The following is a 26,158-nucleotide window of genomic DNA, read 5'->3' on the forward strand; positions in this document are numbered from 1 at the left end:
GAGTTACTTTTTGCTTTCTGTGCATCTCATCTCTCTTGAAGAGATTACGTTTTTATTGAACGATCAATGGTTCGGGGTAGAGAACACCGACGTGGGACAGCCCTGGAGGAAAGCCACATGGAAGGGGTAACTTGAATTTTTTTTAAACAATTGATTGCACATGGAATTTATCCTCATTGAACTTTTAAACTAAACAAAGAAAGTGAATTAAAAGTGTTCCCTGTATATTCATATGTTGGATGCAATGGCTCATTTATATGACGTGAGGCTCTGCCCTACATGGCCAAGGCCTAGAAAATCTATTTATGATGACATTTTCAGCTGAATATAATATTCCTTAATAATAATTAATCTATTCGATTTTCTAGCGTATTCGAATTCGGCGAATGCTCCGGCCGAGAACCAGGGGTGCGTAGTCTAGTCCCAGACAACTGCGTAGACATCCGAGGCATTGTGGGAGAATCAGGCGAGGGTTCACTGCGGAGACCCATTCTAGAAATGTCATTGCGCGATTGATACGATCGCTTACACCGGACCTTTTCTCCACTCAATCCCTCTGTGGCTGATAGGGTACCACTAGCCGCGGCCATTTTCCTGCCCTGGTCCTTCGCTTAGACAAAATCGCCTATTACTGCCACTTGTTGCACGAGGGCTCATTAGAAACATACAAAAGTACGGAACGTGACGCGGCAGATAGAGTGCTAAGATTTCGGTAAGAGATCTATCCAGAGGGAAAAAAAAACCTTGGACGCTTTGACCGTGCGATGGTTCCATTGGATTGGTGGCCCAGGACTATGGTTCTAGGCGACTCCGGCTCCACTCGATCGATCTATAGGTTTCTAACCGCCACCCGAGTCTTATGATTCTCTGGTTGGTTCCCTCCACTTGAAAATACCCCATCCTATTGCGGATGTTGGACGCGATCCGATGAAACCGGTACTTTGGTTTTTTTTCTCCCATCTTATATATGCTAGGGCCCTGAAAATGCCCGGTCTGGCTTTTGATCCTTTTACCTCCCGGTATATCCATCATGGGTCTTAGTGATCGCTACCCAGCCTATGGAGGGCGCGGTCCTGATGACTTGCGTCTGGGACTCGGCCTCGGCGCCGTCGCTACCATTTTTATGGCAATGCGTGTCTATGTGAGACTTCGAGTAAACAAATTCGGTACTACAGCTTTGATCTGGTCTCTTGTGGCTTGGGTATGAATTCAATCGCTTTTATACTGCCGATCACCAGACTAACCCCACCTAGTTCCTCACTGCCATCACACAAACTTTCGGTGTGATCTCCATTCTCCACGGACTCGGAAATAGGATCACAATTGTCGAGGAGACCGGCCAATTGGGCAATTACCTTCTGTTCACATGGATCACCGTCTTCTTTTTCAACATGGCCATCCCCATTGGAAAGGTTGCCGTGGCAGCGTTTTTGATTGAGATGAACGCACAAGGCAGTACGTCACCACGTCCCCCATCTTATCAGGATCCACGATCTCCGTGGACTACGACCGTTGGAAACCTTACTGACTATGCCTTAAGACCGCAGAATCCGCCAAAGTCTGGTCGCCGTCGCCGTGCTCAACATTGTTATCAATATCCCCCAGGTCTTACTCGCCTGGTTCCAATGTAGCCCGCCCAAGGCATTATGGGATCCCAACCGCCAGGACCTGTGCGACCACAGAACAAGTGTACACTACACCTACTTCGTCGGTGCGGTAGCCGCAATCTCCGACTTCTACCTCGCCATCATCCCCATCACAATGCTCGCTCCCCTACGAATCGACCGCAAGCTCAAATGGGGCTTGAGTTTCCTAATGGGCTGTGGTGTTTTCGCCGGAGCCGCAGCTATCGTCCGAACATGGGCAGCAAGTTTCATCATGAGCGATGACCCTTCATGTGAGTGGCGCCATCTCCCCCTTTCATGTAAGACATACTAATATAGAACAGACGGTGTCGGCATTTTATTCCGCTGGGGTGAAGTCGAGGAATGGGTTGTCCTCATTTCGATGTCCATCCCGCCAGTGTGGCCTCTATTCCGTCCCTTCACGAGACGGTTCATCAAGTCTACTGGACACTCGCGCAGTCCGCACCAGAACTATCTTTATAATCAGTATGACTCCAAGCGAGCAGAGCTCAACTCGCAGGCTGAGCCGCCTATCATCACCACTACTATTTCAATTTCTTCCACCAAGGGCGTGTCTGCAGCTGCTGAGCCTGTGGGTGCGTCGTCGTCGAGTGGTTCGATTTCTCGATATGAAGAGGAAGAACCTGAGATGCCTCACACTGTTCTGAGTCGCAATGGCGATCCAGAGGGTTGGGTGGAATTGTCTCATTATAAAAACCATCACGCTCCGTGAGAGGTGATTTACTTGCACTTACAGTGCGTTTTTCTTAGTATCTCAAAATATATAATTCACAAATAATAAAACATTCGAATAAGTGCTTCTTGATACACGTAGGTAAATTCCTTGGGATACAATACAGAATGTCTTTCCTCGATGCTAACATATTGGTTTTCGATATTCCATCAAGCCACCTAGACAGTAGTTAGCCTTAGAATGTGACAGTCTATGACAAGCATTCGCCAAGAGATTCTGAATTGAGCCAAGGTAATTGCGTCCAAGATCATCGCATGACGGGTTCTGGGCGTGTTTGATGTTTTGGATTGGTTTGCATGGGATGTTTCGTTTGTCAAAGGCACGACATCTCCAAGGAAGGCGCGGTTTCGAGCATCTAACCCCTCCCCCTTTTTTTTTTTTTTTTTTTTTTTTTTTTCGAATACCAACCCTTCTCTTCTTTTATATCCTTTCTATCATTCCTATCCTTGCAAGCCGCAATATCTCGAGTCTTTGAAAACCAATAGAGACAAAGCAGATGAAAATATGCAAATTAGCCAGGGTATTATCAACTCAGGGCACCGACCTCAGAAGAGCCACACTTATAAACTCATGTATAGAAAAAGAATTTCTCCCAGGAATCTTGCCGTTTCTTACAACCAGCCTTCATACTCTCCTCAAAAGCCCGAGCAATAATTCTATAGACTCAGCTACACGTAGACCCAGAAGTCGGACTTTCACCTTTCGTCGACAGGCATCTTTCAATTGGCGGGAATTTTTGGCATTGAACTTATGTTTCCTTGTAGCCTTGGGTCAAATGACATGGATATACTTTCAATACATGGTACGGGCCTTAATGAATGTACTCGACACATAGGTAGAAGGATATAGATCGTCTAGGTGGTACTCGGTCAAGTTGGACTTATGCCAGGGTCCACTCATAATGAACATGGTAGATACCAAACGGGGCATCAAAATTGGACAAGACAGTACAAGTACAGCAATCACGACATCTACGATTACTCTACGGCACAGAGGGAACGTTTTAACGTGTTCAGTCAGACATGCTCTTTATTTCCAGGAGACCGCGAGAGAAAACAGGATCAGAGACGCCGTAGGGTTGTTCGGGTCAAAGAGGTGAGGGAGATCAAAATATGTAGAAAGGAAAAAGAAACTCCCGTTTCGTCTTACAGACAAAACGGAAGCTGGATTGCCCTGTCTCGTCCTCTTCTCTCTCGCTCAATGCTCTCAGGAATGTCCTCCTCATGCATAAACACCCGTTCTTCTCTCCGCTAGCCCCGTCTGGTCGTCATGATAAAAAAGGTGGAAGTGTGGATGTGGGAAACAACAGAAAGGAAACGTAAACAAGAATCGCCGGGACCAAGCTCCGATTTTTTTGATGTCATCTCATTTTTGCCCTGCTAAGCATTTAAGCAAACTCAAAACGACCCCCGAAACACATTAAGCCCTGGGTGACATGTTTACTCCTCATCAGACTCCTCCTCGTCAACGGTGGTCTTGGCAATACGGTCAAGATCACGCTGGCCGGACTGGGTGATGCGGCGGCCACCCTTGTCCTCGTCGTGCTCAAGGACACCAATCTTCTCGAGAGCCTGGAGAGCCTTGCGGTCAACGGAGCCGGAGGCATCAACGTGGTGGGCGGGGCGGGAACCGCGGTTCTTGGTGGAACCGTGGACCTTGCGGAGACGGCCGACACCGACGGTCTTGCGCATGTAGATGTGACGGGCGACAGCGGCGGCGCGGATGTAGAACCTTGAAGAATCATGTTAGTTTCACTTGAGAAGCCCGTTGGGAGGTAAGTCGGTCGTACCAGTCAGCGTCCTGGGGGGAAGCTCGTTGGAGGCGGAGGTCTTGACAGTGTCGACCCAGCCGGGGATGGGGAGCTTTCCCTGACGCTTCAGGAAAGCGGAGTAGGCAGCAATGAACTTCTGCGCCTGTATGAGAGAAAATAAATATGTTAGCGTCGTTGATTCCTCGAGTGTGGTCCGGTCTTGGCGAAAAGGGCGCAAAATTGCATATTTGTGTTGGGTTCGTTTCCATTGGCAGGTTGTTCTGAATCCATTTCTTGTCGCAGAAGCAGAGTTTTATCATGCTTGTATGGCCATTGAAGTCCAATGTATCCGTTGTAGAATGTGAATGCTGATCAAGATCAACATTCAGTCCACTCAAGGCACACTTGAAACTTCAATGCCACCCTTTCTCTCAGCAGCAGACTGCCCTCCCATATCCATTCCAATATTTCCAGGCGATAGGCCTGCTGCCGCTGCGAATAGCCTCCTTTTGATGAACCAAGACCTCCGGAAACGAACTCAGACACATATATGCACGGCGAAGACCTGGCGGACGAGGGGCTGATCGGAGTGATCAGAGAGGACACTTACGTCCACATCGCGAACGGTAACACCACCCATTTTGGCGACTTGTTGAGGGCGTAGGGGTTGAGAGAGTCGTAGGGCGGGAAGTCGAGGTGGGCAGGGTCGAAGTCGAAGAGTCCAAAATTTCGAGACACACAAACTCTTGCCCCGGTTGGGTTGCGCTGGCGTCTGTGTGGTTCGCTTAGCCTGTTTGGGTTTAGCCGTACCCTAAGTGTGTGCACCTCAGGCACTGATCACATGACTCAGCGTGACCGAATTGCATTTTTTTTTTTGCCTGAAGGCATTAAGGCATAAAGGCACCAAGGCACAAAATATCATCTCATACACAGCCTTAAGATCTTACTCTCATTTGTTTATGCTTCAATATCCTAGGGACATATAATAAGGGTATTTAAAATATTCATTAATCATTCATTTCCTAATAGAACATATCTGCTGGTTCGTTTCTCATAAAACAGTAGAATCAAAAAACAAGAACGCAAGAATCCTTCACCAGATGCCTCTGGCCCTGTCTCGTTCTCCTGTCCTATTCTAATCATAACGCCATAAAACCATGAAAAGAGCCATGCGAATCTAAAAATTACAGAGTGGGAACTCTCTTGATTCCCGCGTACCGCGCATGGAGTTCGTCAATGAAGTGATCATGTCGAATACCAGGGGGTCGGCACCGGTTGAACTCAGCAACCGCATCCTTGACAGGATAATCCAGCTGCTCAATCAAGTAGCACACAATGAGGAAGCCAGTTCGGTTGTAGCCATAGTGGCAGTGGACACCAATCAGTGGACGCGGCAAGGACGGATCCTCTCGCTTTTCCATCTGGTCGTCAATCTCCTTCTGCAACCGGTCAACCAGAGCAATAAAGTCTCGAGTCTCATCGGGAGTCGGAGGAAGCTTTGAGACGGTAGGGTGTTTGCAGTAATGAATACCGCCCTTTTCCATCTGTGCTGGGCTGTACACTGGACTCTCGTGGCTGATGTCGATGACAGCGTAAATCTTGTCGCGGTACTCCGCAGAGAATTTGACCGGATTGTGGTGTTCATCAACCTCTCGCAGCATCTTCATCGCTCGGAAAGTATTGGCAATAGGCGCTGAGACCGGGGCAACCTTCTGCCATTTGGCCAGGTTCTTCACATCCCATTTACCCGAGGTATTCAGGTGTTGCAATTGCCATCCCAGTCCTAGACGCTTGTCAATATTTGAAGACAAAAATCCCTGAATGATGCCAGCCAAGGTACGGTAGGTCGCTCGGTCGTAAAGAAGAGCATGCGATGCGGGGGCCGGCAGAATGGCCGACTTGACCACTCTCTTGCGCCCATCGCCAGAGGAAGGGTTTGACTTTTCATTATCAATCACTACCTGGACGACAGGAGTTTCTTGTTGAGGAATGTTTGGTGGTCCGGACATTTGGTCATGGACTCGTGAAGCATCCGGAATCGTACTGCTTCCAGTGGTATCGATAGTAGTGTGAGCTGAAGCGTTGCCAAAATATTTCAGAAGGTTCTGAATCTCCACCGGCTTTGTCACTGCATCTGCTTCTCCTGCCACGAGCAGAATTGGCATGTGAACACCAGCCCACACCTTCTCTCCTGGCATTCCCCCAATGGCTTCATCACCCTTGTAGGTGGGAAGCGAGCCCCACGCCATTCGGCGCCAAACAGGTGTCCGGCTTTGCTTGTTGAAACGGACTTGAAGATCTCGTGTCTCTGCATCGGCATCATCGCCGACCATTCTCATAACGCTGGCACTCTCGATACCACCACGTCGGTCCCAGCAACGCCACAAATCAAAGATCGGACTCGGGATGTGAAGCAGGCGGCGGGCAATTGCGGTCTCATGAGGGGACGGAGGCGACGCTCGAGGACACACGGCGACTAATCCAATGATATGCTCCTTGAGAGGGGTTCCAATGGGCGAGGTGGACGAGGCGAGTAGAGCAGACAATGAGCATCCCAAGCTATGGCCGACCAAAATCACGTCTTGATCAGGGTCCCGTTGTTGCTCAATGGCGACAGACAGCAACTCAGCTAGTGCCTCCACGGTGTATGCATCCCAGTTGGTTGGCTCAAACTTAGACAGACCGCAACCAGGCAAATCGATACCAAAGCAAGATCCGACATTCGAAAGACTAGTGAGAAGGTGGTGGAATTGTGCGAGCGATCCACCGAGCCCGTGTACAAACACAAGTAAAGGAATTGGGGATGGTTTGGTCGGGAGGCGGTCCAGGTGCGGGTGCCGACAAAAGAAAGTTCGAATTCCAGGGTAAGTTGCCACGGAGGTGGTGTACTTTTGGTAAGAAGTAAACTTCTTCAAGATTCCAGGGTCGGTTTTGAAGGCTAAATTCAACTTAGGCATGATCTCGAGGACAGGAAAGGAATTTTGACTTACCATCGCAGGTCTTTTTCTTAGGCTGACATGGGTTCCCTTCGGCTACGCGAGAGGGGAGGATAGCATGGCGCAAAGATCCGTTGCTATCATACTCCTCATCTTCATAGTCATCGTCCGACGAGGTGAGTGTCTTCGAAGACGACTTGGACAGGGTTTTGCGAATTGAGGTCCGCTGCGAGCGAGGATTTTTCGCTGAGCGGCGCCTGAAAGAGGAAAAAATACCACAGCCAGCCATGGTTATCACACAGGTAATGAGAAACACGACTTGGCCCCAATTCACAGTATCATTGCGGTAGAGGTTGCGAAGGGAGTTTGCGACAGAGGTGAAAGAGGCTTGTTGGGCCGCGATACGTGCGGAATTGCAGAGCTGTACGAATGCCTCAAGGCCCGATCGATTGGTGGTTTGGGAGGATAACGATTGGAAGAGCGTGGCCAAAAATTTGGGCGAGTCATTGTTCCCCATGGCGCCTGGTCGGGTTTATACGTATCAGAAATCCCAGCAAGGAGTAACGAGATAGATCCTCCCCAGGTTCTGGACCCCCGGGGATCTCACTGCCAGGCCACGCGACGACACAACAGTTCCTCCTTGGATACGCCGGATGTTTCGGGACCCAAAATCCAGCAATGCGACGCCAATGAGAGGGATGCGATCGACAACGTTGAACAGAGAAAGTGAAGAAAGGGAAAAAAGCAATTAGACTCGGCCAGTCAAAAGTCAGAACATCGCCCGTGGGGGGAAACAACGTGACTCAGAGGATCCACTTGGCAGCGGATGACGCGGTGGCGGTGAGTGCAGTGCAAATAGGGGCTCAGATTAGGGGAAATCATCGGTTCTTCTAGAAAGATGGAACCATGGAAGACGGAGTCCATAAAACACTAATGTATAAAGCCCAGCCACGATGGAGGTTGATTGGATCATATGGTAAATATGATCGGGATCTAGCATAAATATGGACCGAGACTATACTAAGATCGAACTATCCCTGCTAGGGGGGATCCACATCGCTGCATGGCTTCGATGTGAGGATCTTGTTTGTTTTTCGGCCATATCATATCGCGGCAATAAGGTGCGACATACCTCACGCAGTCGCACACCGCAAATTTGTGTGGATGTATCACCTTTCTGGCCCTTTGTGAGCCTACGATGTATGCCTGCTGAGCTGCTATTACCAGGTATTCTGTAATATCAACGTACCCGGTTGAACAGGGATGACGTGAAACAAATTTTGATTCAAACAGAGGAGGCCTTTCCGGCAATGTACAGGGGGGTTAACATACCGGGCAGTTCTTCATTGTATGCATCTTCATAATATACCGGACCAAAGGACATAACGCGGAATAATGCCACGTCTAAAAGGTGACAGAGTAATCCGATCCCTCTCCACTGAATTATTGGCCAGGCGAAGAGAGCCCACTTTTGCCCCCTCGTGGTGAGCTATGGTTGCCTACTCCTGAAGCTGGGCCATGACCATCCTCAAAAGGTGGCAAAAATACCCTGCTCCCCCATGTAAACCTTCAATATAGTTTGCGGTTCCTTACTTGATGTGAAGAGCTTGCGGAACGCTTGAGTTACCAGCCGGGCTGCACGGCTCCAAGTGTAACATGACCAATCGGAAGCTCAGCATCCCCGTCATGCGCGGAGCTGTTGTCCACTCGTAGCGAGTTCAACCCTTTCACAAATCATGATTCCCACAGCCGCCAGCTGAGCCAATCACCCCGGGAAGGGTGCATTGTGCGTCGATGTGGACCAATGAGTTATAGGAGAGATTTTGAAATCCAAGGTTCAAATTTATCTATAATTGTATCCAAAACTAGAATAGGTCTGTCATGGCACCGTGCGAAGCGTCGCCCACCAAGCGCGCATACTTGGCCAACACACCCCGAGTAATATGTGGCACCAGTGGGGTCCACTGCAGCCGGCGCTCCTGAAGTTCCTCATCAGACACGGCCATAGACAGCTCATTAGTTTCAGCGTCAATGGTAATCACATCTCCATCCTTAACAAGCCCAATGGGACCACCGACGGCAGCCTCGGGTGTAATATGGCCCACAATGAATCCATGGCTGGCACCGGAGTAACGGCCATCAGTAATAAGCGCAATATTATTTAGTTTAGCGCCCATGAGTGCAGCACTGGCTTTGAGCTGCTCGGGCATGCCAGGTCCACCCTTGGGACCTTCATAGCGGACAATCAAAACCAAGTTCTCGCCACGGGGAATACGTCCCTCGCTCAGAGCGTCATTGAGCTCGTGCTCTTTGTTGAAAACGCGGGCTTTGCCTGTAAACCGGAGACCCTCCTTGCCGGTAATCTTGGCGACTGCACCACCGGGAGCAAGGTTGCCACGCAAGATCTGAAGATGGCCTGTCGCCTTGATAGGATTCGACAATGGGCGGATCAGGGTCTGATCCTGTGGAAGCGAGGGCCAAGATGCTACATTTTCGGCAAGAGTTTTGCCAGTCACTGTGGGGATATCACCGTCCAATAGACCCGCGGCGATCAGCAGCTTCTGCACGGATGGAATACCTCCAATCTCGTACAAATCAGCCATATAGTACTTTCCGCTGGGTGACAAGTCGGCAATGAAGGGGATCTTGTCGCTGACGCGCTGGATGTCGTCCAGTGTCAAGTCAATGTCCGCTGTGCGGGCCATAGCCAGGAAATGGAGAACGCCGTTGGTGCTACCACCGAGCGCCATGGTCATCACTAGAGCATTGTCGAAGGCTCGCTTTGTGAGCAAGTCGCGTGGTCGGATGTTCTTCTCCATGCAAACCTTAATAGCATCGGCCACACGCACACACTCCCGCATTTTGGAGGGCGATGAGGCAGGGGTGGACGAAGATCCTGGCAAAGACAGACCCATAGATTCAATAGCAGTGGCCATAGTGTTTGCCGTGAACATTCCGCCACATGCACCGGCACTTGGGCAAGCGTGCCTCTCAAGGTCATCCATGATCTCATCCTTGGTCTTACTGGTGTCACCGCCGTCGTCAGGCTGGCGGAGGGTATCGTATGCGTACGCGCCGGCCGCCTCAAAACACGTTGAGACATTTATGGGCTTCCGGAGGCACTCTGAGTATCCGATGTTGATTGTGCCCCCGTAAATCATGATCGAAGGGCGGTTATGGCGCGCCATTGCCATGACCACACCAGGCATGTTCTTGTCACAACCAGGAATAGCGATACAGGCGTCGTGACCCTGGGCACAAGTAACGGTTTCCACGCTATCCGCAATAATCTCTCTAGTCTGCAGCGAGAATCTCATGCCTGAGGGGAAAAGAATTGTCAGTATGGCAGCCTATACAAGGACTCCACTGATAGCTCCCATGCTTACCATCATTGCCCATAGTTATCGCATCTGAAACACCAATTGTGTTGTACTGCCACCCAAGCATGCCCTTCTCCATCACAGCCTTCTTCACAGTTTTCCCCAAATCCATCAAATGCATATTGCATGGATTTCCCTCCCACCAAACCGACGCGATGCCCACATGAGGCGCTTTAGCCATTGCCTCCTTATCTGGGACACCAGCGGCAAAAAGCATAGCCTGGAGCACGTCAGTCATCATCCATTAATCTATTTGAGCTTGACACGAACCCTTGCGCCCGGAAAATCATGACCATTGGTAATAGTCGATGACCACCGGTTGAGTGCAGGAGAGCCATCCGGGTGTTTGGCGTCCGGAGGAAGACAAGGGAAATTGATATATCTTGATTCCGACATGGTGGTTTCGGAGGAGTCCATAGTGATTCTGAAGTTGACAGAAGAAAGGAAAGCAACGGGAGAACTGGAAGGACATGTTATTTAGGCGTTGTGCTGCATATGTGGGGTTCGGATATCTGTCCAACCCCGCATTGAGCCGGAGTGACCACTCATTGTTGATGGATTTCAGATCTCGGAGTTGCGCCTATTCCCTCGTTTCCGTTGTGGGAAGGGCCGAGTCCCATTTGATGTCTAATAAAGTGATACTATTGAAACTGACTACCTAGGTGTCCGAAAATTGTCCAATGGAACCTTCGGGTGAAAATATGTTTCCCCGAACATGACAACATGCATCTCATGAAAGGCTTTCTATGTATCAATACAAGAATTGGAGCAACAAGACCTCTAGATTGGAAACAACTCAGACACATTGACAAATTACTACTGCCGCATGGGCACTGACCATGGGACAAACTCCGTACCAGTTACTTGATTCAAGTAAACGTCATCACCCGAGCCAGAGGTGAATCAGCTGACGGAATGTCAGATTCCAACATTTGAAACCCCACATTTCTTATGAGCAGCACCTAACTTGACATCTTACTTGGCAAGATTTCTTATTGAATATCATATACATTCAGACATTAAAATGGGTACAGATATCCTTGTGGCCCAGATGATTGGCACGCTCGGCTGCGGCTTCACAGCAGGTAAAGTTTCACTTCCACGGAGAAAAGAATGGATCAGAACTTACATTCTCGGCATAGGTGGTGTAATGACTCTCTCTATTTTGACCATCCCCAACCTCACCCTCCCAGCTCGTCAACCGGCCTCAGTCACCATCCCTTCGCAACAAGGACCGGGCACCCCAATTCCACACCTCGCACATCAATGGCTCGACACCTATGAGAGGGGAAAGAGAACATTTCCGGTCATTGCCTTGGGTGCGTCAGTTGCGAATGGATATCTTGCCTGGGCCTTAAGAGACGTGGCGGCACCGGAGTCAGGTATCGTGAGTGGAAGTTGGAGCGGATATTACATCACGGCCATCACTACGACAATGGGATTCGTTGTTTGGACCTTGACGGCAATGAGGAGAACTAACAACCGGCTGACGGCGATTGCGACGCGGGATGATGCCGCGACTGCGGAGGGGACGAAGGGGATGGTTGTGAGTGACCAGGAGAAGGTGAAACGAGCGAAGGAGGATGCTGAGGTTCCCGAACTGTTGAAGAGGTGGGCCAATTTGAACCTGTGTAGAGCTATGTTTCCGTTGACCGGGGCTATTATTGGGCTATATGGGGTTGCGAAAATGTAGAGAGATCAGTTGAGAAGAAGCTGCCAAGAGGTTCCGTTCTCGAACCCCGGGATTCCGCTCTTGGCACGTTCTCGTGTTTAACGGTATAATGTAAGACCCCAGGAGCCAATGAGAACCGCTGCTTTGACATCGTGCCTAGTGTGACGAGCGCTTGATCACTCCACTCTTTGACATCAATGTCACCCTAAGTCCAGGGAGTACAGGGCAACCTTGTCCCTGAGATACTTGTTCATGTACCTGAACCATGATAGATAGTGTTGTAACTGTGAGCCTTAGACTACTGAAGTTTCGCCAATGTACTCTCAAGTGGTACCTCCGCCTGTCAGATCTACCATACACGTGCTGCCTACAGCTGCTGTGCTCCCCCACAAAGTTGTTTACATCCTTCATCTTTCTTTCCTTGATCTTATTTCTCTTCCTTAACCCTCTCCCCCATTCTCTTCCATAGCCACTGTCGGATTTCTAACAAGAAATCATTGCTCGCGTTCAAGTCACATCTTTCGCAACAATGAAATTGGTCTTCTCGACCCTGCTGGCTACGGCCACTGTGGTTCTCGCCGGCCTGGCAACCATTTCTGAGCCTGCCCTTTCCGATATTGCGAAAGCCCAGGCAACAACTCTGCCCGAGGTCACGAACTCCAACGTACAGGGTCTTGTCTTCAACCGATTCTTCCAGGTTTGGTTGGAGAACATTGTAAGTTGCGACTTTGGACACTCAGAACACACTCATCACTGATAAACCGCAGGACTACGAGGACTCGGCCGCGGACAAGAGCCAGGAGTGGCTCGCCTCGCAGGGTATTTTGCTGTAAGCTATAAGGCACCCCTCTTTTTTTAACTTTTTACCTGACTGAACTTTGTGTCCAGTACCAACTTCTTCGCTGTTGCCCATCCTTCGCAACCCAACTACTGCGCTTCAGCTGGTGGTGACACTTTTGGCATGGACCACGACAACTTCTGCCAGGTCCCTGCCAATGTTTCCACCATTGCTGACTTGCTTGACACCAAGTCCGTCTCATGGGCCGAGTATCAGGTAAAGATTCACAAACTATTACACTTTGTTGCTTCACTACTAACCAGGTTTCTTAGGAGCATATGCCCTACCCTGGCTTCCAGGGGTTCAACTATTCGAACCAGCAGACCTACTTGCCGGACTATGTTCGCAAGCACAACCCACTAGTTCTCTACGACTCTGTCGCTTCAAACGATACGCGTATCCGTCAGATCAAAAACTTTACCGACTTTGACAATGATCTCAAGAACAAGAAGCTTCCACAGTATGCATTCGTCACACCAAACATGACCAATGATGCGCACGATACCAACATTACCTTTGGTGGGTCATGGGAGCGAAAGTGGATGGAGCCTCTGTTGAAGAACGACTACTTCATGGAGAAGACTGTCATCCTTCTCACATTCGATGAGGACAAGGCCGTCAACAACTTTTATCCCAAGAACAACCGTATCTTCAGTGTTCTGGTCGGTGGTGCCATCCCAGACCATCTCAAAGGCACGAAAGATGATACTTTCTACACCCATTACTCCACAATTGCTTCCTTGTCTGCGAATTGGGGTCTTCCTTCTCTGGGTCGCTGGGACTGTGGAGCCAATATATTTGAGCTGGTGGCCAACAAGACCGGCTATGTTAATTACGATGTCACCATCGACCGTCTGCATCTTAACAATACCTACCCTGGTCCCCTTTCGGCCAACGTTTACTCCAAATTCTCGGCTGACTGGCCTAACCCCACCACTGAGGGCAACTGCTCAGCTGGCCATGGTATCTTGGACCATGTCAAGAAGACCTACAATGGGACCAAACCCAGTCACAACTACACCTTCCCCTTCCCGTGGGATGAAAAGACGAGCTACAATGTCAATGTCACCGCCACCCGCATGTTGAACGGCAAGACAGTCAACTTGACTTCTTCCAATGATTCGACTTCGGGCAGTGGCTCCAAAAAGAACGGGGTGGCTGGTACTGTGGTTTTCTCCGGCTCAATTACTCTTGCCGGAGCCCTTATGGCTGCCTTTGCCTGCTTTATGTAGGCCGTTCGCTTTCATCGGCTTTTGGGCTTTACGCCCAGCTCACCAGACTAGTCAGTGTTGCTGGCTGTAATCCGCCGAGATTTTGTGCCTGGTTGAGCCAAAATGATTGCGTTTTATTTTATCAGGCTCCAAACATTTGTTGTTGCGCGCGTGATGACGCAAAGAGACAGATCGTCATTTAGTTTCCTAGCACTACGGGCTATGATCATGATATCTCAATGATTAGCTATGACTCAATAATGGAATCATGAATTTATCAATGGACTTAGACATTCGTAGGTTTTCATCATTTGATTGAAATATTTCAACGAATGTCACTATTTCGACTTGATGAGAATGGTCTTTGTCTGGAGGAAGTTCTCAAGGCTATACAGCAGACCCTGCGGGCCATTACCACTCATCTTGTAACCACTAAATGCACCATCCTTTGTATAGCTTGGGGTAGTGCAATTGACTGCGACCGTGCCCGCCTGCAGAGCCTTGGACAGACGAATTGCACGATCAATGTCCTTGGTAAAGACCGATGCATAGAGCCCAAACTCCGTGTCGTTAGCCTTCTTAATAACCTCTTCCTCCGTCTGGAAGGATTGAAGAGCCACAACAGGTCCAAAGACCTCCTCCTTCATGACTCGCGAGCTCTCCTCCAATCCCTCAAAGACAGTAGGCTTCACAAAGAATCCATCGTTCGCATCCCCGCCCAGAGTAAGCTTACCCTCCTTCTCACCGATAGCAAGATACTCCTTAATACGGTTGTATTGCAGATAATCAATTTGCGGACCATGCTGTGTAGTAGGATCAAGCGGATCACCCATCTTGACGCTAGCGAATGCCTCCAGGAAATGTTTTGTGAACTCCTCCTTGACGGACTCGTGCACGTAGACGCGCGAGTTAGCAACACACACTTGTCCGCTGTTAAACTGGATACCGAACATGCACTGATGAGCAGCAGATTGTAGGTCCGCATCTTCGAAGACAATGGCAGGTGACTTGCCGCCCAGCTCCACGTGGACAGGCTTCAGGTTAGACTTCGCTGCAGCGGCGTGGATCTTCTTGCCCGTCATCGAGGACCCAGTGAAGCTGATTGCGCGAACTTTCATATGCTCGGCAATGGTTGAGCCGGTCGGCGTACCGTAGCCGGAGAGAACATTGATGACACCTGGTGGGAAGCCGACCTTCTCAATCAATTTGGCCATATAGAGTGACTAGAAAATGTTGGCATGAGAAATTTGTATAGACCAGAGAGACGTCGATGCGCAAGGCAGAAAACTCACAGTCAATGGGGCCTTCTCACTGCTCTTCAGCACCACAGTGTTACCAGCAGCTAGAGCAGGTGCCATCTTTCCAGCAAAGCTCGCCAATGGGAAGTTCCACGGGATAATCAGCCCAGCCACGCCGTATGGTTCCTTAACAGTCATTGAAAAGGTTCCAGGTGTGTTGGTACTAGCCGTACCCTGTACAGTCCAGGCGTAATCGGCGAGATATCTGAATTGCTCTGCGGCCATTGCTCCATCCGGGAAAATCGAGATCGGGCGACCGGTGCTCAGCGTCTCGAGCTTGGCTAGCTCTGGGATAGCTTCCTGGATGAGATCGGACAGTTTACGTAGGTATTCCCCGCGTTGATCCACGCCGAGATCTCTCCAGGCGGGGAATGCTGCTTCGGCGGCGTCTACAGCGTCATTGACATCTTTGACATCCGCTTCCTGGACTGTGGTTTTGCTGTCAATACTCATCAGGATTCAGTATGGGATATTTGTACCTTTTGCAACGACATCTTGAGTATAAGGGTATATGATGTCAAACGTCTTGCCGCTTGAAGAGTTGCGAAACTGGTGAGAGAGTCAGTCTAGAGTCACTCGTGAAATGGGACGCCTGATATATGTTTCTTCTTGTGTAGGTGCAGAGCGTACTTCGCCGTTAATGAACAACCGAGTCTCGATCGGTTGCAATTCCTGAATAGTTTCAGCCATGTTTGATTGATGAGAATAATCACAAAATCAGTTTTATAATGGATATATAGAGAAGAGAAGGAAGAAAAAGAGACTAGGTTAGATTGAGGGGTAGGTAGCTATTTGTATTTAATATCTTTGTCGATCTTCAACGCAGCGTTGTACTTGTGGACCGAGCTTTACAAGATTCAACCAGCAGTTTTCTTTGGGGCAGCTGCCTTTTGCTCTGCTACAATTCATTGGTTGATCTGTATCTGTGCTTTCACACTGTACCCAAACGCAATCCGGAACAATGGGGGCCGTAGCCCCACCCTTTCGCTTTGATTGGAATCATCGTGTTATGTGGCTGCTTAGGCGTCCTATCCCAGTAAGACAGACATGTCGAGCTCCGTAGTACAACCGCCTTTATGCGCACTAGACTCCTACAAGTGGCACGTGATGCAGGTGTGACAAAAGTCTAACTACGATAGGAATAGTAATATCGGGTAATTTGATACATTCGTGGCATTATCGTAGAAGATATTGAAGTCGCTCTTTTATACAGTACAATATGATTCTTTACTCCGCGATTCCCCGCTGCTTCATACCCTGCAGATTCAGCGTATCCTGGTCTCCGGGGCGGTTCTCAGAATCAATCTTGATATTGTCTTCGGGGCCACCAGGTCCCTTAAAGTGTTCAGCCTTAGGAAGTCTAATAAGGAAAGCCATGTTAGTATTGGTTCGCCTGGACTTCATTTCGACTGTCTTACCTGCCGCGGTCATCGCGAGTACCGCCCTCATCCTCTGGAACCTTGCGGTGGTCACTGCCTGAGGCAGTAGCACCAGGGCCATACTTAAGACTAGCACCGGCATCCTCGAAGCGTTTGTTGGCCATCTCGTCGACGCCAGACTCGAGAGCTGTAGTTTTGAGGGTTAATCTCAGTCACATAGTTCGTGGAATAATGCTGGTAACTTACTTGAGTCGCTCTTCTTTCCAAGGCCCTGCTTGGCCTGGTAGGAGTTAAGATCCTTCTCGGCGTCGAATGCAGCCTTGCGCAAGTCTTCAAAGTGAGCGGCCATTTTGGAGAAAATATATCGGAGTTGTATAATAAATGGTTTGTGAGCTGAAAGGGACGGAGTTTAATGACAATTTAAATCGATGTATTTGGAAAAAAAATTATAGAGAGAAAGAGGCACTCGAAATATTTATACTTGGGAGCCATAACCTTGGGCAACAGTTGCATCATAGAGATATCATAGGTATGTCACCTTTTTCTACAGTGGGAACATGGTTAATAGTTAGCCGGATGCAGTGAACATAAAGGTCACCAACTCCCCAAAAAACAAGGTAGGAGCTATGATATCGACGAGACCATTAGTGACTTCATGGTCTCCACTTCCAATTGGGGTCAAAATTAGGGTTCAGACCTAGGGCTTCCGCCGGCCCGGGTCAACTATACCCCGTGATCCCGGGCCCGCTGAGGGGGATCGCGGGCAAGCTTAATAGTGAAAGAGCGTTGAACCCGAGAGTTGTTGACGCGTCATTCCAGGTCATCCAGTGAGCCTTTGTATGGATAATAATTGAATTTGAGATTTCTTATTCTCTCCAGCGGTGCATGTGGCGTTCGGCTGGCCTAGATTTCTCCGATAAACCTCTACGCAACCACAAACACCATGTCCCAGCTGATCGAGGTGCCTGGTGAGGCGAGCCCATTGGGATACCAGAATGTGGTCAACACCTTGGTAATGGCTGCCAGCTCGAATCAGCAGCAGGTTAAGACGGGCACTGCGCAGCTACAGAACTGGCAGAGACAAGGTTCATACCATTCCATGCTTCAGGTATCTTCAATCTTCCGATTGGTATCATGATCCACAAAAAATTGACAGGTGTATCCATAGGACGTTTTCTGTGACCATTCATTACCAACCGAAGTTCGATACCTCGCGATTATTCAGTTGAAAAACGGAATCGACAAATACTGGCGAAAGACGGCACCCAAGTGCGTTCCCCCAACGGCCTATCCATGGCATGATCCGAATGAAACCTACTGACCCCCATGGAAGCGCGATCGCGAAGGATGAAAAGGATAAGATTAAGACTACTGCTATACAAGCAGGTATAGCTGAACCTGCCCGCCCCCTCGCCCTTCAAAATGCCTTGATGATCGCCAAGATCCTCCGCTATGAATTTCCTCAGGACTGGTATAGTCTTTTCCAACTCGGCTTCTTGTCATAATTGTGATTAACTGTAACAGGCCGGATGCGATTACGACTGTGATTACCTTCCTCCGATCCTCGACCCAACCCGATGCAACTCCGATCCAGCTCCCCCGGACCCTCCTTATTCTCTTGCAAATCATCAAAGAACTGTCCACCGCGCGCTTACAAAGAACCCGAGCACAACTCCAGTCCGTTTCGCCAGAGATGTTCCATGTGCTGGGGAGCATCTATGTGGACAAGGTTAACACCTGGGTATCCATTTTGGAACACGGGGGTGGCGATGAAGCATCATTGTTGAATGCGATCGAACAAAGTTTGGTCTCCTTGAAGGTTCTCCGACGGCTCATTATTGCCGGATTCGAGCACCCTGGCCGCGATCAAGAGGTCCAAAATTTCTGGACATTGTCGTATAACCATTTTGTGAAATTTCTTTCCTTTGTGAACGAGTCTGGCAAGCTGCCGGAGCTTGTCGAAACAGGAATACAGAAGCACATCTTACAGCTTTCTAAGCTCCATGTTGAAATGGCCCAAACTCATGCAGCATCTTTCGCACACTTTGCACACAGCATTGAGCTCGTTAACACCTATTGGACCTTGCTTCAAAAGCTTAGTGAGGTCTATGTCAGTCTTGGGGCCGATGCTGAAACCGAAGGGCAATCCCTGCCCGAGAAGACGGGCCTCAGGGCTTTGCTTTTGATCAGAGCGTGCGCAAAGATGGCTTTCAATCCAGTGCACACTTTCAAATATCAAACCCCAGAAGACAAGGAGGAGCGAAAGCAGGCCGTTGAACGGATTAAGACCGAACTTTTCACTGATAAATTCGTCTTGGATACTATGGAGTTGCTTGTCACACAATTCTTCAGGTTCCGGAACATTGATTTCGAGGAATGGGAAGCGGAACCTGAGCAGTGGGAGAAGCGGGAGGAAACTAGCAGTGAGGCATGGGAGTTTTCTATCCGCTCATGCTCAGAGAAGCTGCTCCTCGACCTCGTCATTCACTTCAAGAGTTTGCTGATTGATCGATTATTGGATGTATTCCATTCGTTCGCACGTAAGTGACATCACAAGGCCCTTGGGTAACACACTCTAACCATCTTTCTAGGGACCGACAACCGCAATGTGATTTTAAAGGACTCTTTATACTCTGCTATTGGCTTAGCTGCAGCCAGTCTTGAGCAGCATTTAGATTTCAACACATTCCTCGAAGCGACGGTTGTTCCTGAAGTCCAAATTCAGGATCCGGAGTACAGGCTTCTGAGAAGACGAATCCCCATGGTTCTTGGGCAATGGGTACCAATTCAGTACGAGAAACTGAACATCGATGCCATTTACCAGATCTTCCAACATTTGCTGAACAAGGATGATCCGTTGAATGACTTGGTGGTCCGAATTACTGCTGGCCGACAACTCAGCAATATCATTGAACCCTTTGAGTTCACCCCAGCGGCTTTCATCCCATACGCGCCAGCCATTTTGGGAAGCCTCATGTCTCTTGTCCAGGAGGTTGAAATTTCCGAAACTAAAATGGGTCTGTTGGAGACTGTGCGAGTAGTGGTCGTGAAGATGGAAAGCCATGTAAGTCCCATGCATTTCCTGACTGGTTCTAGTCTAACGAAGATTATAGATTGCCCCCTTCTCGGACGCAATTCTATCGCTCCTCCCGCCTTTATGGGAAGAATCCGGAGATGAGCACCTGATGAAACAGGCCATTCTCACCCTTCTTTCGTCCTTGATCCATTCGTTAAAACAAGAGTCCGCGCGATATCACTCGCTCATTCTCCCACTTATCCAAGGATCCGTCAACCCTGAATCCGTGAGTCTTCCTACGAAAGGCGAAAAACGCGTCAAACCAAACGAGCTCTTGCCATTCTGACATAATTGATCTATAGGAAACATTCATGTACCTTCTGGACGAGGCATTGGAGCTATGGGCCGCTATCATCATGCAAACACCCTCGCCCGCGTCCCCAGAGATCCTCGCCCTCATGCCCGCTATCTTCCCCATCATCGAACAAGGAACAGACAGCACGGCCCAGGCCCTCAGCATCGTCGAATCCTACATCTTCCTCGCACCCCAAGAGGTTCTCCGTGACGGAGTCCGCGACGCCCTCTTGACCTCCTTGAAGGAAACCCTTTCCTACACAACAAAGATGCGCACCGGGGTAGTCCCCCGCCTCGTCGACATGATGATCCGCGGCGCTGAAACCGTCGACGGCGGCAGCGAAACAACATACAGCATCATCTCACGCTCCCTCCTCGAGACCTCATTCCTCCCATCCCTTCTCGAAGGCCTATACACTGCCTACGAGTCCAGCCAAACCTCTGGACCAAACCGAAAATCATCCAACGTCGTCGGTGTCATCGAAACAGATTACCTATCCGTTCTCGCAAGACTTGCCCTGGGAAGCCCCACTATCTTCGCATCAGCCGTCGCGGCCGCAACAAACTCCACGGAAGAACAATCCCTGAACTGGATTCTGGCCGAATGGTTCTCGCACTATGATAATATCGGTAGCGCGAACCAGAAGAAGTTGCATGCTCTCGCTCTTACGCAGCTTCTTTCTCTTCAGGGTCAAGCTGGCCCTTCTGGCCTTTCACCTCCGCCCCCTTTCATCCTTAAGCACCTCCAATCATACCTTACTATGTGGACTGATATCATCAACGAGCTATCGGAGGGTGGATCGGACCCGAATGCTGATTACCTTGTCTACTGGAACGCGGCGAAGGGGTCTGAGACTGCGAACCCGGAAAACTCGGAGGAGGTTGAGACGCCTGAGAACGTTCGCCGAAGTGAATGGCAGGCTACCGATGCCATTCACCGGTTCCCCATCCGCGACTTTGTGCGCCAGCGTTTAGAGCAGGTTATTCTTGCTTGTGGTGGTGCGCAGCGTTTCCAGGAGGAGTGGTTGGTTAATGTTGATGGGGAGGTTGTATCGGCATTCGGTGCTTTGGGACTTCTTTGATTTGGATGCTTTCATATGAACTTTGATTGCATTCTACCTAAATTCTTTTTTGTTCTATTGCGCTATTGCATATCCTACCTGCGACTTGAGAACTGCATGAACTCCATGTTCCCTGAGCTTCTTAGCAACATACCCAAATATACAATTTATTCTGTAGTTTGAATATCTTACTAAACTGCATTAGTCTTTTCTCTTTCGATATACGGAGTAGTTTTCTAAGAATACCTCTAATGATCGATGAGCAAGCTTGCAAGGGTTTTAAGAGAGAAAAGCAATGGGTTTATAAAAAGACTGGTCAATCCAGTAGTATCCTAAACATACACCAAAACACCTATAGGCTGATTTGCTTGCACCATGCAAGCTTCCAAACTCCAGCAGCCTATTGAAAAAGGTCCCAAGAATGAGAACCGAGCAAAGAAAGAGACCCCCAAGTTAGAAATAAGGAATAAAAAGTTATGAATTACAAATATGCTTCACCACTAGCATTGGCGAGGGAACTGGCGGCTGGTGACAGGGTTAGGGAAGACTCCTCCAGCAATCTGCTGCTGCATGTCCCATTCGGGGGCACCTTCAGTCTTCCAGGTCCAGTAAAGCCAACCGGATCCCTTCTCAAAGGCATCAAGCTGAGCCTCAATGAATTGGCGTATATTGTCGCGATCAGCCTGGGGGAGGGCTGCCACAGTTCCAACAGACTTGCCATCACAGCTACCGATCACGTTGCTGCCCATGTAGGTTCCGTCATAACGGGCACCAATACCCTTGCCATTGAGATACTTAGCACAATCAGTCATGGCACCAGTCCATTCACCAACAATTGTCCACTTGTCAGAGTGCAGGACGTGCTGGTCGACGAAGTTGCAGACATTGTTGGCGTGGCCCTTGGCGTCCATAGCAAGCAGGCTGCTATCAAAGACTTCGTAGTGATGAGTGTCCATCATGACATACCAGACACCAGTGTCCACGCTCATGAATTTGTTCCACGATTCTGTGGGCATGAATCCATCGTGAAGGACCACAGTGGTATCCTGGCTAGACTCACGTACAACACCCCAAGCATCATAGTAATATTGCTTCAGGCCATCCTCGACGACGCCACCAGGGATGCTGGGCTCATTAAGGGCCTCGATGGCGGTGACGACATCGGTATCACCCTGGTACCGCTTAGCCAGCGCTCGCAGAGCACTCTTAGTGTTGAGCACGTTGTTGGGGGTCTGCTGCCATCCAACGGAGCCTCGCTTGCCACTGTTGTCAAACCCATTTTGGGAACCAGGGGCTTTTGAAAAATTAGCATCGAATTTCCACAATGGAGACGATTGAGTTTGATTGACTTACCCCCGTGAAGATCAACCATGATCTTAATACCGGCCGCACGAGCCCAGGTGACTGCACGGTCAAGGTACTCCAGCTGGCCATCGGCATATGGGTCGCCATCCAAACGCTCTAAAGCCCAGTAGCCGACAGGAATTCGAACATGGTTCATACCCGTGGCTGCGATCTGGTTGAAATCATCTTGGGTGATGAAGGTGCTCCAGTGCTTCGACAGAACAGTGCGGCATTGTTCCGTACCGAGGACGGTGCAGAGAGACCATTCATCAACGGCAGCATCTCCGACATTATCAAAGATTGAAGGAGTGATCCAAGGCTCCAAAACCAACCAACCACCGAGGTTGACACCACGGACCTTGGTATCGGTACCGTAGCCAAAGAGAGGGCTCCTGCCAATAAGGTTAGCCCAAGAAGATCATAAAGCTAACACATGATAGATCTGGGGCTATCAGCACTCACACTTCCATAGCGGCCTTGCTCAATTTGGTGGCGTGGCCGAGTTTAGAGGCCTCGCCCAGTGCAGCCAAAAAGGCCAACACAAGCGTCTTCTTCGATACAGACATTCTGAAGTTCCTTTGATAAAGTTAATCTAGAATCCAGGAGACTGGGCTTCAGGAATGAAATGGAATAAGAATTGTGTCAAAGGGCATGGTGATCGGCTGCTATAAGTAAATTCCATGTCGATAATTGTGCTTGGAAGTGACCGGATGCAGCCCCATGGCCTGGGAACGGAAAAAGTTGAGGGCTTTAAAGGAGGCACACGACGCACCTTCAACTGTTTGTTTGTAGATCTTTTCTTGACGCAGCGCTTGTCAACCTTTGACAGATCTCTGACAGCTTCCGGGATAGGTTGAATCTGGCCGAAAACAGACAACAGCGGGTCCAGGTATTGCGGGGTCTGGGGTTGATATATGGGACAATGGCCTTCAAACTGGGCTTGGGTGACAGCAGCCTAGCTCACTCCGGTCATTTGTTAGCCCTTCTGGTGGGGATTCAAAACCTGACAGGTGTGTTCATCTCACAGAGTTGGATCTTGGGAGCACTCGCGGCCGGTCAAGAGATGGGGCAGGTCACAGCAGATACCGGGGAAGTGAAAGGTGGATCTAGAGAAAGGCATTGTTCGAGTCAAGTTTGGTCTTGACCCCAAGTGTTGCTGTTAGAGTTGCGTGTCTGTTTGGGCAGGAGCTCCCCACTCCAGCGTCATGAAGGCTCCTCCTACTTCAATTACCTAGCACCATACTCCAGCGCTACTACGATAGAATTACCACTGAGCTCTGTTAATGGCCTATTTGGAGAGCATCGTAATCCTGTCCAAATTTGACACATTCTCTAAATGACCAGTCAATTTCATCAAGCTCACGCCATGATGATCCTCTGAAATCGTACAGCATCGAGCGCTGCCGTTTGCGGCGAGTGGCAAGACCGCGCCCCGACAGAGATCGGACCGGCCACGTGTGACTTCGAAGAATGTGAATGGAAGCTCTTGAGACAGGTTCCATTGGACATCGAGACTGAGTATGAGCTATTGCTTTGAATTCGAGTACTTGATAGGTTGTAAGGCCCCTTTTTGAGGTTACTCGAGATGGTTCACGGGTATTCCCAAGCCGCCGGTTTTCAATTTGGCGCTCAACACAATTGCATTTTGCCTGAAGCTACTGAGCCACGGAACCACGAGACACAAGCCTAGTGTATCAGGTCGAACCCATGGGTGACTCGGATACATCCGCAAGACCGCATTTCCGTTCCCGGCGACCTTGAACATCTGTTGATTGTTCTGACCCACAATTTGTGATTCTGACAGGATTTGAGACTGTGACCTTGGTTCAAGGGTAAAGACTCCGTATATGATCGACCCTTCAATCTGCATTTCCGACCTGGGGCAGCAAAGCAGGAGTCCATGGAGGGGACTGCAGCTGCAGCGTAGGAATTGCGATCTTGTCTGTAACGCTAAGATCGCAGGGAATGTGGGCTAGGAATGCAGGTCAGAAGGGCAGGAATGCACGTGTCCTACATTACTCCACTTGTGACCTGGACTAGGTTCCAATTGGGCGGGAATGTATGAATGTCAGTATCGAGGGCGTTCAACGTCTCGGCAGAGGATGCAAGGAGTAAGACATGTTTCCATAGTCTAGCCAGGCACGATCAATGACTTCGATTTCCTGACGATCTTTATTGCCGGCGGTTCTCCTGTTCAGTATTGCTATGAGTGTGAGGAAGACAATGGAATAGATTTCGCCAGGCTGTTTTGAAAGCGGCATGGCCTTGAATGATGGCCCTGGATCGTCAACTGGTTCCTCAAATGTGTGATTATCTTGCATATTTGAATCAGCCTGTGAGACAGTCAGGTGAAACAGAGTGCATCCGGAGTCATTTTTCCCTGTCCTAGAAGATAGTAGCCTCGGCCTCAAACAAACTGTCATCAGCTGCCGAATCACAAGAGTCCACCTCATAATCTGGTGTAGCTCGATCGTCTTTTGCTAGTCCCGACTTCTGTTGCGGTACGATCATGTTGGTATTTGCCTTGAAAATGACCATCGCGGACTGTGAACCAACTATGCATTTGTGCACGTCTTGTTGGTCGAGGCCGGAAAGAATGATCAAATCACTGAATTTCAAACGAGGTCGCAGGCTGTGGTGTCGCTAGGACGGCTGAAGCTCTGTGATAACTACAGTTGCGAGGGCATGAAGAGCTCTTGGTCAGGAGCATTAGTGACCCCTTGCAGGGGGGCCTCCTTGGCAGGGAATTCGGCAGCCGGCGTTTTTCAGCTTTGGGAAAAATGAGAATTTCATTCGCTTTGAGGATGAATACAAGTGGAAAGGACACAAGAGACGCGAAAAAAAGGACATTGTTCACTGTGGGTCTTTTGGGGTTAACAAGAATAGCTACGTGCAACAGTGACAGTACATGATATGATGTCAAATGGGATAACCTCTTCTTCTCCAAGCGATCGGTCAAGCCGATACAGTTGATGAAAAAAGGATTCGCGTCGATCGGGGGTAGTGTGAGCCCGATGACACTGTGCGACCGACATGCGCAAGCACAGAGGTCGGTCGCGAGGTCCAAAAATGAGAATAATCAATGTGTTTCCCGTAGGAAACTTTCAGAGATTAAACTGAAAAGAACAGATACTACACTTGATCTAAGCCAATTGGCAAAGAGAGCTGGAAAAGAAAAAAGAAAAGAGGAAATGGAGGAGAGCGGGAGGAGATATTTATACCCTGGGGTCCCGCGCTAGTGCGAGCCTCGCGTGTGTGAGCCAATCAAACGAAGCAAAAGATGAGTCAGATGATGACTCATCAAAGAGCTCATTGATGACATAATCACAGACTGCCTGCCTCGACTCCTTCACCGCCATTCGAACACCCGGGCGATATATTCTGGTTATTGCTCATAGGTCACATGACTCTATCTCTCTATCCTTATCATCACAATACATCACGTCCTCTCAACTTATGTCACATCAACAAATCTTATGCTTTGGGCTGATTCTATTTACAGCGTATACTTTCACAACTAGGAAGAGTGGGCTTTGATGC

At 49.3% G+C, this 26,158-nt stretch overlaps 10 protein-coding genes across 10 annotated transcripts; 4 read left to right on the forward strand and 6 right to left on the reverse strand.

Moving 5' to 3' along the window:
* Positions 1-1,030: 1,030 nt before the first annotated feature.
* On the forward strand, positions 1,031-2,358 carry N7484_009901 (uncharacterized protein; the record flags this gene model as incomplete). The annotated part of the gene is made up of 4 exons (XM_057120288.1): positions 1,031-1,201; positions 1,254-1,455; positions 1,541-1,897; positions 1,949-2,358. The coding sequence occupies 4 exons, from the start codon at positions 1,031-1,033 to the stop codon at positions 2,356-2,358; spliced, it is 1,140 nt and encodes a 379-aa protein (XP_056969843.1).
* Positions 2,359-3,818: 1,460 nt separating this feature from the next.
* On the reverse strand, positions 3,819-4,769 carry N7484_009902 (40S ribosomal protein eS19; the record flags this gene model as incomplete). Its single annotated transcript, XM_057120289.1, has 4 exons — positions 3,819-4,110; positions 4,169-4,179; positions 4,224-4,292; positions 4,740-4,769. The coding sequence occupies 4 exons, from the start codon at positions 4,767-4,769 to the stop codon at positions 3,819-3,821; spliced, it is 402 nt and encodes a 133-aa protein (XP_056969844.1).
* Positions 4,770-5,313: 544 nt separating this feature from the next.
* N7484_009903 (uncharacterized protein) lies at positions 5,314-7,582 on the reverse strand (the record flags this gene model as incomplete). The annotated part of the gene is made up of 2 exons (XM_057120290.1): positions 5,314-7,067; positions 7,120-7,582. 2 exons carry the CDS (start codon positions 7,580-7,582, stop codon positions 5,314-5,316), a joined length of 2,217 nt encoding a protein of 738 aa, XP_056969845.1.
* Positions 7,583-8,930: 1,348 nt separating this feature from the next.
* On the reverse strand, positions 8,931-10,862 carry ilv3B (putative mitochondrial dihydroxy acid dehydratase; the record flags this gene model as incomplete). The annotated part of the gene is made up of 3 exons (XM_057120291.1): positions 8,931-10,384; positions 10,452-10,665; positions 10,716-10,862. 3 exons carry the CDS (start codon positions 10,860-10,862, stop codon positions 8,931-8,933), a joined length of 1,815 nt encoding a protein of 604 aa, XP_056969846.1.
* Positions 10,863-11,469: 607 nt separating this feature from the next.
* On the forward strand, positions 11,470-12,138 carry N7484_009905 (anthrone oxygenase family protein; the record flags this gene model as incomplete). The annotated part of the gene is made up of 2 exons (XM_057120292.1): positions 11,470-11,530; positions 11,588-12,138. The coding sequence occupies 2 exons, from the start codon at positions 11,470-11,472 to the stop codon at positions 12,136-12,138; spliced, it is 612 nt and encodes a 203-aa protein (XP_056969847.1).
* Positions 12,139-12,646: 508 nt separating this feature from the next.
* On the forward strand, positions 12,647-14,187 carry N7484_009906 (acid phosphatase PHOa; the record flags this gene model as incomplete). The annotated part of the gene is made up of 4 exons (XM_057120293.1): positions 12,647-12,832; positions 12,885-12,946; positions 13,006-13,171; positions 13,228-14,187. 4 exons carry the CDS (start codon positions 12,647-12,649, stop codon positions 14,185-14,187), a joined length of 1,374 nt encoding a protein of 457 aa, XP_056969848.1.
* Positions 14,188-14,504: 317 nt separating this feature from the next.
* N7484_009907 (aldehyde dehydrogenase family protein) lies at positions 14,505-16,154 on the reverse strand (the record flags this gene model as incomplete). The annotated part of the gene is made up of 4 exons (XM_057120294.1): positions 14,505-15,389; positions 15,459-15,892; positions 15,944-16,013; positions 16,095-16,154. The coding sequence occupies 4 exons, from the start codon at positions 16,152-16,154 to the stop codon at positions 14,505-14,507; spliced, it is 1,449 nt and encodes a 482-aa protein (XP_056969849.1).
* Positions 16,155-16,691: 537 nt separating this feature from the next.
* On the reverse strand, positions 16,692-17,192 carry N7484_009908 (uncharacterized protein; the record flags this gene model as incomplete). The annotated part of the gene is made up of 3 exons (XM_057120295.1): positions 16,692-16,824; positions 16,883-17,030; positions 17,090-17,192. The coding sequence occupies 3 exons, from the start codon at positions 17,190-17,192 to the stop codon at positions 16,692-16,694; spliced, it is 384 nt and encodes a 127-aa protein (XP_056969850.1).
* Positions 17,193-17,786: 594 nt separating this feature from the next.
* On the forward strand, positions 17,787-21,295 carry N7484_009909 (putative importin 11; the record flags this gene model as incomplete). Its single annotated transcript, XM_057120296.1, has 7 exons — positions 17,787-17,951; positions 18,012-18,112; positions 18,177-18,314; positions 18,368-19,383; positions 19,435-19,907; positions 19,957-20,145; positions 20,222-21,295. 7 exons carry the CDS (start codon positions 17,787-17,789, stop codon positions 21,293-21,295), a joined length of 3,156 nt encoding a protein of 1,051 aa, XP_056969851.1.
* A 479-nt stretch (positions 21,296-21,774) lies between these two features.
* On the reverse strand, positions 21,775-23,184 carry exg1 (glucan 1,3-beta-glucosidase; the record flags this gene model as incomplete). The annotated part of the gene is made up of 3 exons (XM_057120297.1): positions 21,775-22,568; positions 22,628-23,010; positions 23,081-23,184. The coding sequence occupies 3 exons, from the start codon at positions 23,182-23,184 to the stop codon at positions 21,775-21,777; spliced, it is 1,281 nt and encodes a 426-aa protein (XP_056969852.1).
* Positions 23,185-26,158: the final 2,974 nt, after the last annotated feature.

The sequence above is a fragment of the Penicillium longicatenatum genome, assembly GCF_028827895.1.
Source record: "Penicillium longicatenatum strain IBT 33135 chromosome Unknown contig_6_segment0_segment0, whole genome shotgun sequence".
Taxonomy (NCBI): Eukaryota; Fungi; Ascomycota; class Eurotiomycetes; order Eurotiales; family Aspergillaceae; genus Penicillium; species Penicillium longicatenatum.